General features: G+C 32.0%; 1 protein-coding gene across 6 annotated transcripts; it reads left to right on the top strand.

Moving 5' to 3' along the window:
• The first annotated feature begins 1,057 nt into the window (after positions 1–1,057).
• LOC128133346 (methyl-CpG-binding domain-containing protein 9-like) lies at positions 1,058–11,674 on the top strand. Of its 6 annotated transcripts, none has more exons than XM_052770706.1 (12): positions 1,058–1,427; positions 2,655–3,231; positions 4,053–4,098; positions 4,934–5,058; positions 5,493–5,537; positions 5,633–6,478; positions 6,551–7,045; positions 7,208–7,867; positions 7,960–8,037; positions 8,284–8,691; positions 9,034–9,915; positions 11,503–11,674. In XM_052770706.1, exons 5-12 carry the CDS (start codon positions 5,520–5,522, stop codon positions 11,551–11,553), a joined length of 3,438 nt encoding a protein of 1,145 aa, XP_052626666.1. In that variant the 5' UTR covers positions 1,058–1,427; positions 2,655–3,231; positions 4,053–4,098; positions 4,934–5,058; positions 5,493–5,519; the 3' UTR covers positions 11,554–11,674. The 6 variants fall into 6 exon arrangements, with proteins under 6 accessions (XP_052626666.1, XP_052626669.1, XP_052626665.1 ...); XM_052770709.1 differs by having other exon boundaries at positions 4,934–5,050; XM_052770705.1 differs by lacking the exon at positions 4,934–5,058 and having other exon boundaries at positions 2,655–2,808; positions 3,153–3,231.
• The last annotated feature ends 635 nt before the right edge of the window (positions 11,675–12,309 follow it).

The following is a 12,309-nucleotide window of genomic DNA, read 5'->3' on the forward strand; positions in this document are numbered from 1 at the left end:
AGAGTTTTTTTTTTTTTTTTCCAAAAAAACAAACAACATCTTGGTTTTGTTGCGTCTTTGGTCATATCATACCAAAAAAAACCTATTCTATCTTTATTATTATTTATTTATTTTTAATTTTATCTATATTTTATGTTATTATTAACTTTAGGAAAATATTAATATGTTATTTAACTCCGACACCTAATGTTATTCTCTCTCTCATTTCCATCTCTACCCTCTTTCTTTTAAGAAATGTCGTTTTTTTCTCCCTTCTAAAATCACCCACCATAGGAAGTCTTTTTTGAAAAATCCACAAACCAACAGAGAGAAAATGAGGGCTGCAGATTTGGTCAACAAGCCATGGTCGCCGCTGGCCTCCTCTTGACCGCAAAGGTGTACTTAACAAGTTTTGCCGTCGTGTATTCTTATTCTTTCGTAGCAAATAACATCTAAACGAATTCCCAGGTTCACAACAGCATGGCCTCTCGTCTTCTTTTGAACCGATTGTCTCATACCTTTCCTTGGCGAGAATATGTAAGTTATTAAACGCTTTATCCACAATTTACAAAATTAAAGTGTCGATCGACATGACGTTCTGTAGGTCCTAAGTTAGTAGCTCGATTTTGTTTATTTTTTGTACTCTAATTTGATGATATCACTTCTTAGTGATAAGAATCAATAAGGTTTTAATAATTTGTGTAGTTTGGATCTTCCGGTTCTGCGGTTCATTTAACGGGTTGAAGATCTTATTGAATAAATGAAGATGATGGTGAGAAAGTTACGTGCTCAAAGTGGCATTTTAGGTTTAATTTCAGATATTATTTTGGTTGTAGGTTTTGATTTTGTTTTGTCTCGATTGCCGGAGGCTACTTGAGTGGGTTGACCGTGGTTGTCGGAATGGGCTAACGGTAGTGATCAGAAACATAAAAAAAAAAACAGATCATAATACCTTCCATGTTTAAAAAAGAAGTTAAAGACAAATGACAAACTATTTCAAACTATAGGGACTATTCATATAATTTTCTCTTTAGAAAATGAATAAAAGGGAACCCAAAGCTACTATCTGAAGTGCTGAATATACCTATTGGTAAACAAAACAATGGCGGCCATGTCGCCTGGAAACCTGGTTGGATGACGGAACTATTTTCGTCACGCCTCTTTGGAACTCAATGGCATAGAAGACGCGGCTTTCTTCTTATTCAGATCATTTCATAACGATGTGTCTCCTATAGCCACCGGAGACCATACACTGGCGATTCTTCTTGGAGAATCTGACGCTTCGCCGTGCGGTTTCCCTTTTGAGTGGGCAGGAATGGAGGCGGCGCCACTGTAGATGTTCTTGGTCTGGGGATATGCGGAGAGTGGTTGATTGATAGGCTGCTTTATGATCGTTGTCCGTTAGGTTTCAAATCCAAGCCTACTTCTCTCGGAAACGAAAATTGAAGGTATCAAGTTATTACTATTAATTTCCTGGTTCTCTGTGTTTTAAAAAGAAAATCTAAATTGTGATGCCAAATGGGTTAGTCCAACTAACAAGAAAATCTTTAAGGATTGAAAATTTCTGATTTGTTAAATTAGATCAAGTAGTGCATAATTTCTTTTATGAAAGAATAAATTAGTCACCTTGCAGTTGATAAAACATTCATCTTTAACATGATTCTTGTCGTAGTGATTATTACGCAATAATGTCCATTGCTATATGAAACCCAGCTGTGATAGTATTGAGTAATAATAGTAACTGATAATGTAAGTCTCATGTCCTGTAGATGTATGGCTTCATAATTGCTTTTGGTTTTCTTAATAGGATTGATATGAAAATAAGCTACCGAAATAAATATATTGAATTGATATAATTTGGCGCGAAATACTTATATAAAATAAATATTAGGAAACATAAGCTCCCAGACTAATTAAACTTTGTTACCGGTTATGCTCGATCTATTTATTTTGCGCAACATTTGACCATCTAAAATCTAAATATATTTCTGGTTTTGTATTTAATATTCTTAGTACTTATTTCTTCTAATTTTATTTGAATTTTATCTTTTTGTTCATCCTTATTATTAACCTCACATCCCTTTTCGCGCAGACAAAAATGTCATTTCAGTATCTTGGTTGCTTTTCTGTTTTTCTTACTGCTTTAATAATTGAAGTTGTGTTTTTCTTTCATAAAGTTTATTTTTTATTGTTCTTGATTGTTATGCTTTTTTAAAAAAAATAACATACTCTGCATATTTTGTTTTCACTGATAAGTGGAATGTAAAAGAGAAAGTAAGTTATTTTTATTTGAAGTTAATAAATATGAATCAAGTAAATGATCTTTGCATAATATACATCCCTCTCAACCAAATTTTTAACAACTCTAAAAACTCACTAGTCTCTTTGTCACCTTTAACGACAAATTGCACATTGACACTCAAAAAGTTCTCCAGGTCTATGCTGACGTGGTGCATAGAATAAACAGATGATAAGAAGTTCAAATCTTCCGCATGCCTACAGTAACACACTCATGTACATTGCCGTTCCGGTTGATAAAGTTCTTCGTGAACATCAACAATCATTTTCAATAATAACTCCCATGTTGAAGATAGTGATGACCTTTCAAAATATTGGTCACCAATTACATCTTCATACACTATCTCATCACCAATGTCCTGATCTATCTCGGTCAGCTCGGTCACAACATTGTCATGCTCCTCAAGGTCTGCTCGACATAGAATAGTTTGACCATATTGAAGAGGTAATTCTGAGCAACTGGACCTCGTGATTTTGAAAAGGGGTCCACCTTGACCGTTATTCGACACCTCACATGTAAAAAGTGAGCCGGTAAGCTTTTCATGCCAACAAGACTTATATTTTTCCATGCCAACAAGACTTATAATTGATGGTAAACAAACATCTTCCAAAATGAACATAATTGACAAAAACCTAATGTGACAGCAGAAAAATGAACATACCTCAATCTTATGTGTAATCAATCTGATATCTAAATGAATCTGGCCCTAAAACGATTGTAACAAAACCATTCATTTGAAGTGCAATCAAAATTATAATTGGGGAATTGGTTTATTTCTTTAAATATGCAACTACTAATTCAAATTTTCAATCTAACAAAAGAAGATTATTTGGGATTTCACATTACTAATGAAGCAATTTTGAGATCATAACAGTTAGATGTTTTTGGTAAATGGATATGCATAGAAGGCACAATCATATCAAAGATTTGGCTACTTGCAATGGCAATTGAAGGTATCAAGTTATTCTTATCAATATTATTAATATTTCTCTGGTTCTCTTTGTTTTGGTAAGAAAATCTAAATTGTAGAATAATTTTGTATCGAAGTTGAAATCTAAATTCTGTTTTTCAATTAGTTAGCAAAAGTTTGTGGTGAGAAGTGCACAAATTTCTTTTTTTGAAGATGAAATTAATCACCTTGAAGTTGATAAACATTGATCATCTTGTGCAGTAATTTCCATTGCAAGTATCTATAGTTGTAGTTTATTTATTTCATTGTTATATGAAACTTAGCTGTGTTATTAGTGAGTATTACACGAATATTAAATAATAATAAAGTCTCATGATGTACTATATATAAGGCCTCTTATTTGCATTTAGTTTTTTTAATAGTATTGATATGCCAAGTATTGAATATGGGTCAATATTACTATGCATCCCTTGGCCCCTCAATTTACTATATAAGAATATATGATAGAAGAAAGATCTTAAAAGGCAAGTTTTTTCTCAAAAGAAATAAAAAAGGAAAGAATTCGTTATCTAATTTGGAATCTCAAGCTTATATATATTATCTCGTTTAAGAAAAATATTGTTGCCATGTTTGTTCTTTGTAGTTTTATTTTCTTATAACTTATTTCTTGTCATGTTTGTTTGATTATCCTTTTGGTCATTTCAATATATTGGTTGCATTTTTTTTTTCTATCTTATTGCTTTAATAATTAAAGTTGTGTTTTTTTTTTCTTGTTCTTGGTTTTATGTTTTTTTTTCTATAACATTGTTTTGCATAATGAGGTGGAATATAATGAAGAAAATTACATATTTTTTATTGCTATAGGCTTCTCTTGACAGGAATGGGGAAAAATGTAATGAAGAAATTAACGGTATGGTCCATTACCATTCCATTCGTGGGTTTGCTTTATTTATCCAATTTTGAATGAAATATTCTAAATCTTTTAAATAATTATTTTACCATTTAAGTTCATCTTCTCCATCATATATTTGGTGTTATTTTTCTTAAAAAGTCAGCATTATATTCTTTGGTTGGTGCGTTTTATCATGAAGGGATGAAATGTTGGAATGATTCCCATTTTTTCATGTCTATATCCATTTCCTTTATAATTATTAACAATATTTTTGTTTGTAGCACTAAAATAATATGTGACCAAACAACGTCTTTCTCATGCCGTGAGATTGATTCCAACACACAAAACAAGATTTCATAGTTCAAATCCTTCAAAAAGGAATAAACAAACATATATTCGGGCTTCTCCATCAAGATCAATAGACACACAATGAGAGAAATCAGGGTTAGATTACAATGATCATTCTAAGGCCATGTTTGACAAAAATAATCTAGCTTATAGTAATTTAGCATTTGGTAAAACCATAAAATTAGGTATCATAGTTTATAAAGTAGCTTATAAGCTAGCTTATTGATAAACTAGTTTTAGATAGCTTATTGATAAAACATTGTTTTTTAAGCTAGTTTGCCAAACAACGCCTAAGTGTTACTAAGTCGAATATCTATATAGCATTCCAAGTTAAGGGTACTTTGGTAATTGTTACTAAGTAGAAAATCTATATAGCAAATACCGGAATAGATTATGTCTTCCGCCGCTTGCCATATCAATTAAATTGGTAAATAACACCGAGTATTGTGAATTTACTATATTGCCCTCTTTGTAAGATTTCATTGATTCAACCTGATCTGTGTAGGTCTATAAAATGCATCTATTTAATAGGAGGATTTCAAGTCAAAGTCTGAAACCCTAAGAGCCCTAAAAGCCCTAAATCTGAGAGATAGGCAGCAAATCCTAATAGAGGAGATCGAAGGTTAGAAGGTGAATGTCCTCATTTTATATCTATTCTGTTGATTTATCTATCGATCGCTTATTTTCTACTTATTGATGAATGTTTTTCTTATGAAGCCTTAAAAACTAGGTATTCTAGTTGTAAATCATTTGCATTCCTTTACAAACATAAATCTAGTTAATTCAAGATACTTTCTACTCACAAAATTTTGAATTGATGGCGAAATCAAGAAGCGATTCACCTTTATTAAATCTAGGGTTTAATTGGGTTTGTTCGCATGAAATTTTCTACTTCAAGTTGTTACAATTTCCAAATGATTTAATTAGTCATGTGAGATCCCAAATAATCTTCTCTTTTAGATCGAAAAATCGAATCAATAGTTGCAAATTTGGAGAAATAGATCATTTCCCTAAATTTGAATTTGACTGTAGTTCAATTGATTGACTTGTTTCACTTGTCGTAGGTTCCGCTTCATTCGCATATCAGATTGATGGAACACGAGATCAATGTAAGTCAGATTGTTTACTATTGACCATCGTTTTTAGTTCATCTCTTTTTTGTCAATTGTTTACATTTTGGATAATGTTTATGGTTTACATTTAGGTTCAACTTCCGGTACAATTTGAAGACTTTTATATACTCTCATTTGGGAAAATCATTGCAAGCCCATTATACTACGGTGCCAATTATATTTGGCCAATCGGGTATAAATCCTGTTGGCATGAAAAGCTTACCGGCTCACTTTTTACATGTGAGGTGTCGAATAACGGTCAAGGTGGACCCCTTTTCAAAATCACAAGGTCGAGTTGTTCAGAATTACCTCTTCAATATGGTCAAACTATCCTATGTCGAGCAGACCTTGAGGAGCATGACAATGTTGTGACCGAGCTGACCGAGATAGATCAGGACATTGGTGATGAGATAATGTATGAAGATGTAATCGGTGACCAATATTTTGAAGGGTCGTCACTATCTTCAACATGGGAGTTATTACTGAAAATGATTGTTGATGTTCACGAAGAAATTATCAACCGGAACGGTGGCCTACAGTGTTACTGTAGGCATGCGGAAGATTTAAGCTTCTTGTCATCTGTTCATTTTACACAGGAGGTTAGCATAGATCTGGAGAACTTTTTACATTCGCAACAATGTGTCAGTGTGCCGACTGTCGTTCATGGTGACAAGGAGACTCGTGAGTTTTCAAAATCATTGATAAATTGGCTGAGAGGGTATCGATTCGGATTAGACATTGAGTTTGTTCAAGAATTTATAGAACAACTTCCAGGAGTAGAAGCCTGTTCAGGATATATAATATGCAAAGATCGTTTACGTGATTCATCTTCAACAATTTCAAATAAAAAAATTAAAATAAAGGACGTGGAGCCTTTTCCTGTTGGGAGTCTCATTTCCTCAAGGCTGTCTTCTAATGCAACAGGCGACCTTCTTCAGGTATGCATTATTCGTATAAGGGTATTCTTGTCTTTTCATAACATGCTCTGATCTTTCTTCTTTTCTACACAGGTATATGAGTTCTTATGCCGTTTTAAAGAAGTTCTCGAAGTGGAAGAAGATTGTTTATCATATGAAGATCTTGAAAACGAGCTTCATCTTACCCCATGGCCAGTTACATATGGATACGGGGCAGGGGCATTTCTGGAAACAGTAGAAATGAATTGTGTTAAAAATAAGGTTGACAAGTTGACTACTGTCCACATGGCACTGCTACCTTGGCTAGTGAGCAAGCTCCTGCGAAAAATAACTAAGGCCTTTAAAGTAACCGGTGATGCTAAAGATACAGAGAAGGACAAGGATAAAAAAGTAAATTTAGAAATGTTTCCGATTAATCCGCTGACGTGGCCAGAAGTGGCTAGAAGATATATCTTGGCTTGCTTGTTAATGGGATCTAAGAACACTGCTGTTGGTAATAAGACGAAGCTCATTCGCTGTCTGCAAGGTGATGATGCTATTTTCTCTGGATCGCCAGCTGGCGTTGCTGGCTCTGATGTGGACGCACAGGTGAATTTATTATTTATATATAATTCACATCGTGCAATAAATCTTATAGTAAATTACATTTTGGTCCCTGAGTCTGCAGTTTTGGTTCCAATTATTATTATTTTTTTTGGCAATATCGGTTCTCATTTGAGGTTTTTGTAACATTTTTGCCTTTTTTTGCAGTTGCTTGGAAGAGCTGTAGAGAAAGTGTTTGGCAAACGGAAAAGAGAAAGGAGTATTTTACCTTCAGGGACTAAAGTCGACAATTTGGAAAACTACAGGTTTGAAACAGATTTTAGTATTCCAGAGTGGGCGAAAGTGCTTGATCCAGTAAGAAAGCTGCCTACAAATGTGGGGTCCCGAATTCGGAATTGTGTGCGTGAGTCTTTAAAGAAAAACCCACCTGAATGGGCAAAGAAGCTTCTAGAAGCTTCCATTTCAAAAGACGTGTACAAGGGCAATGCATCTGGGCCCACTAAGAAAGCCGTAATCGATGTTTTAAAAAGAGTATCGGATGGCCTGCAAACAGCATCGCCACCTGGCATGGGAATTGAAGACATCAAAACCTCCAAGATGTTGTCAAATACAGTGATGAAAAAGTGTCATGTGGTATTACGCCAGGTGGCAGAAGCTTATGATAAGAAGGAAAAGGTTCTTGTTGATAAAAAGAAAAAGGGTCTTTTTAATCTTGTTGGAAGAGACTTAAATTGTAATGATAATTATTTAAAAATTGTTTTTGGATCTGTGTCGATGCGTCCTATTGATTTAAGAACCATTGATTTGAGATTGTTTCATGGGGCATATGGTGCTTCACATGAAGCATTTCTTGAGGATGTTAAGGAGGTTAGATATTTTCTTTAACCTTTTTTTTTTGTTTCGTTTTTAAGGTTTTATTGTTTTGTGGATTCATTTTTTTAATGTTTTTTGATTTGCAGGTGTGGATTAACTTACGCCGGAAATTTAAATTGGTGGATAAAATGTCACGTGATTTTAAATTGCGATATGAAAAGGAGGTTTGTTTCTTATTATCGCAATGTACTTTTCATATATCTGTTATTGTTATTATTATTATAGTACAATGTTGTACTTTCAGATTATTCCTCACAGTCCACATGATATCACCAAACTTTTTTTTGCCATGTCAGCACTATATTACACATTTATGGACGAGGGCATGGCATAAAAACCTGTTAACTAACGTTGTAATAAGGCTAAAGAAACATAAAGTAAGATTTATTAAGGTGATTTTATTAATGCAGGTAGGGACTCTGTTTAGGAGATTTTATGAAGATAACATGAACAGAAAACCTGTTGAGGAAATAGAGAAGGAGCTTGAAGAGATTCTAACTTCAACTGAAATACCCGAAGCACCCTGGGAAACAAGAATCTGCAATGTATGTGGGATTAATAAAGATGATGGAAAAGTACTTATTTGTGATAGGTGTGAAGCATACTATCACACATACTGTTTGACTCCCCCTCTTTCTCAAATCCCAAAAGGCAACTGGTTTTGTCCCATTTGTGTGCCACCTCAGCACGACAACGAAGCAGAAGGTCTTGAAAATATTTTACAATTTGTTGATAAAAATTGTGAAGAAAATATTAAGCTTTTGGATATAGCCACTGCCTTGAAGGAAAAAGAGTATTGGGAATTAGATGCAGATAAGGTGAGTTTTCTTTCTCTTTCTTTAGATTAATCCTGTGTGGATAACTGATTTATAAAAAAGATTGTAGGTGTGTTTTTTTTTGACTTAATACAGATAGAAATTCTTAATATGTTAAAGTGCAAGAAGGGTTGTTTTTTCCATTCATTTAGACCTTTCTGCTTACCTTATTACCCTTTACCTAAATCCTACCAATCTGTAATTTCTTGCCAGCCATATTACTTTTAAAGTTTTGTCATTTACAAGTTTGTGCAGTTTTCAGATAAACAATAATTTGTTACTCATCATCACTTTTTTGACAAATGGGTAAGATGGTCATTCACTCGTATGTTTTTCTTAATGCAGAAAACCTTCTTGCTCAAGTTTCTATGCGATGAGTTATTGAAAACCAGTCTTATCCGTACGAATGTGAAAGAGCCAGTTGTGAATGTGATGCAACAAAAAAATTCCCTAAACGAAACGTCAACGAATTTGAAAGAGCCAGATGTTAATCATGAAGAGCTCTCTTTACGAAAGGAATTTTTAGGCATTGATTCTGAGAACAGATTCTATTGGGGATTCCAAAACACAAACACAAGCACACATCACGGAATTGTCGTCAACGATACCGGAATGTGTGATTCCGATTCCCGTGCATGGTGTTTATTCCAATCCGACGAACAAATCAAGAGTCTCATCAACTACCTTAAACGAAACGATCCGAATAGAAGAGAATTGAGAAATTCGATCTCAAAGTGGCAAAAGTCAATCACAAAACATGGTCAACAAACGGGAGCAAATTCTGTCAAGGACGAAACGGTCTTTTCGTATAACAACGGACTTGCTACAAAGGCAAGTGAGTTGCTGGAGGCGAAATACAATACAGATCCAGATTCAGTGAAGAAACCAAGAAGAAAGAACATGGCAAAATGGCATAGGTGTGAATGTTTGGAACCCGTTTTGCCATGTAGATACCACTGTGTTAAATGCCATGAAACCTTTTTCACAAATGTTGAATTTGAACAACATAAGAAGAACAAGTGTGATTGTGGTGTGGATTTGGGTTTGTTGAATCGACCGGGACCCGGTCGACTCAGCCTTGGTTGTGATTCATTAAGATGGTTGAAGATGAATCTGTTGGACATGGAAGCTGCACTTCCCGATGAAGCAAAAAGAGGGTCTAGGGCAAGTTCTGAATTGAGGTCTGAATGGTGTGCATTTGTTAAATCAGCTAATACCGTATATGAGGTAAAATGACTATATTGCCCTTTATCTGATTTCACACATCCATGTTCAAGGAGCAAATCCAAAATATCATTCCATAATCCGAATGTTTATCCCATGTTTTAGTTTTTGTTTGGAGTTTATATGTGTGTTTTATGAAAGATTGTGTTTGCAAGAGTTTTAGCTTATCGGATTTACAAGTTTTTGAGGCTATTTTGAGGACAGGATTAAGAGGGTATTCATGTCTTTGTACTTGGTTCCATCTTAATTATCATAAAAGTAAATTTGCAAATTAAAACTACAATGCAAAAGCCATTTTTCATTAATGATCAGAAAATTAATTTTTCAAGTTAAAACAATCATTCAAAATCCATTTTACAAAGATAATGATTATTATATACATATATTAATTCACATGAGGTTTGGGGAATAGTATAGTTTTATTGGATGTTACTTGTGCCACATAATTTTTGAAGTTTGACACTTTACCTCCTTATATATATATATATATATATATATATATATATATATATATATATATATATATATATATATATATATATATATATATATATATATATATATATATATATATATATATATATCAATTGAGACCATGTTAATTTTGTAAGACTGTGAGCAACAAACAAAAAATAATTTTAAAATGCAAAAATAAAAGCAAAATTCAGAATTTTTTTTTAATTATTATTTTTGTCATTTTATTTATCTAAAAAATTTAAAATAAATAAATACCAAATAAAGAAAATTTATCGCTTTTTTTTTAAATTATGTGAAATATTCTAATAGAATGTTACACTATAAATTTTCGAATATGATTTTTAGAATGTTAGAATATTTTAGTATTCTACTACATTTGTCAGATATGTAAACTATTCTAATATTCAACTATAATATGTAGAAAAACGATAATTTTTTTAATTTTTATTTTATTACTTTTTATTTTTTTGTAAAATGTAAATGATGAAAATAATATTAAATTATTTTTTTTTTGAAAATTTTCAATTATTTTGCATTTAAAAAATATTTTTTTTATCTACAAAATAAGTGGGTAAGATTGTATCTCACGGTCTCACAAAATTAGGTCGCTTCACATTAACGTAACCTATATATATATATATATATATATATATATATATATATATATATATATATATATATATATATATATATATACTATCTTATAAAAGAAATCTCATTATTTCTAAAAATAGATTGAATATAATAATATTATTTTTTTAAGACGTTCAAATCATTAAGCTAATAGTACAAGTAGTCATCAATAAAATAATATTAAATTTTAACCTGTGTTTTGAATCCTTATATTTCTCAACAAATTCTATCTCCTTCCCTAAATTTCGGATAATTCAAAATTTGAAACCATCAAAAAAATACATGTTGATTCAAATATCCCTCCAGCAGATGGCTCTTTCTTAATAGGTTTTTATTTTAATCCTTACTTGTAATTGATTTCATTATTTTTAACTTTTTGTATTTTTATCTTATAAATATATTGGGTGAAGGCTTTATTATATCAGGTTTGTCCTAAAAAGGTTTTTACTATGTTTTTTTTTTAATGTGTTGGCTTTGCAGGTTCAAAGAACTCAATCAAGAGGGCCAGTTAGAGCATTGTATTATCATTAGTTTGTATATTTTGACATCTTACTTTTGCAATAAAGAATGGTTAAACATAAGATTTGACATGATTAAGGTAGTTTGTATATTTTTCATCTTGTTTAGTCTAAAAATGAAACCTTTTTCATCATTGGTCCTTATAATATCAAGTTTCATCACATGGACTTCCTGATTACGGTGATTATTGTCCTTATTATAAGGTTCTATATAGATTTTGTTCAATATTTTAAGGTTTTGAGAACCTAAATCAATATGAATCATTGAATTACATACCATCGTTGAAAAATGTTTTAATTTGTGACCAAACTTGGTTTAAAATCAGAATGAACAAGTTGTCACCTGAGTATTTTAGCCTTCTCAATGGCTTATTTATCGACTTTTGAATCACAACACCTGATATTCTAAAGGTTTATTTTTATAAACTATTATTTATATATTTTAGCATTTTACTTAGTAGGACATTAAATTAATAAAGGAATTAAGGAAAACGAAAAAAAAAAAAAAAAAAAAAAAAGACAAAACAAAAGAGGACGATAAACAGTACAAGTGGTTTGGGTATGTATAAATGGAAGTAATAACCATTTAGGGGGTGTTTGAAAAAAAAACTTATTGCTTATTAGTTTATTAGCTTATAAGTTAATAAGTAAGTGTAAGATAACTTATGAAAAAATGACGTATTAGAGGTTCCCCACCGGAATAAGTTATTTTAATCCAAACACTTTTTTAACTTATAGTGATGTGGAACCTAATAAGTTGTTTTAAAAA

Source organism: Lactuca sativa, chromosome 4 (assembly GCF_002870075.4).
Source record: "Lactuca sativa cultivar Salinas chromosome 4, Lsat_Salinas_v11, whole genome shotgun sequence".
Classification (NCBI taxonomy): Eukaryota; Viridiplantae; Streptophyta; class Magnoliopsida; order Asterales; family Asteraceae; genus Lactuca; species Lactuca sativa.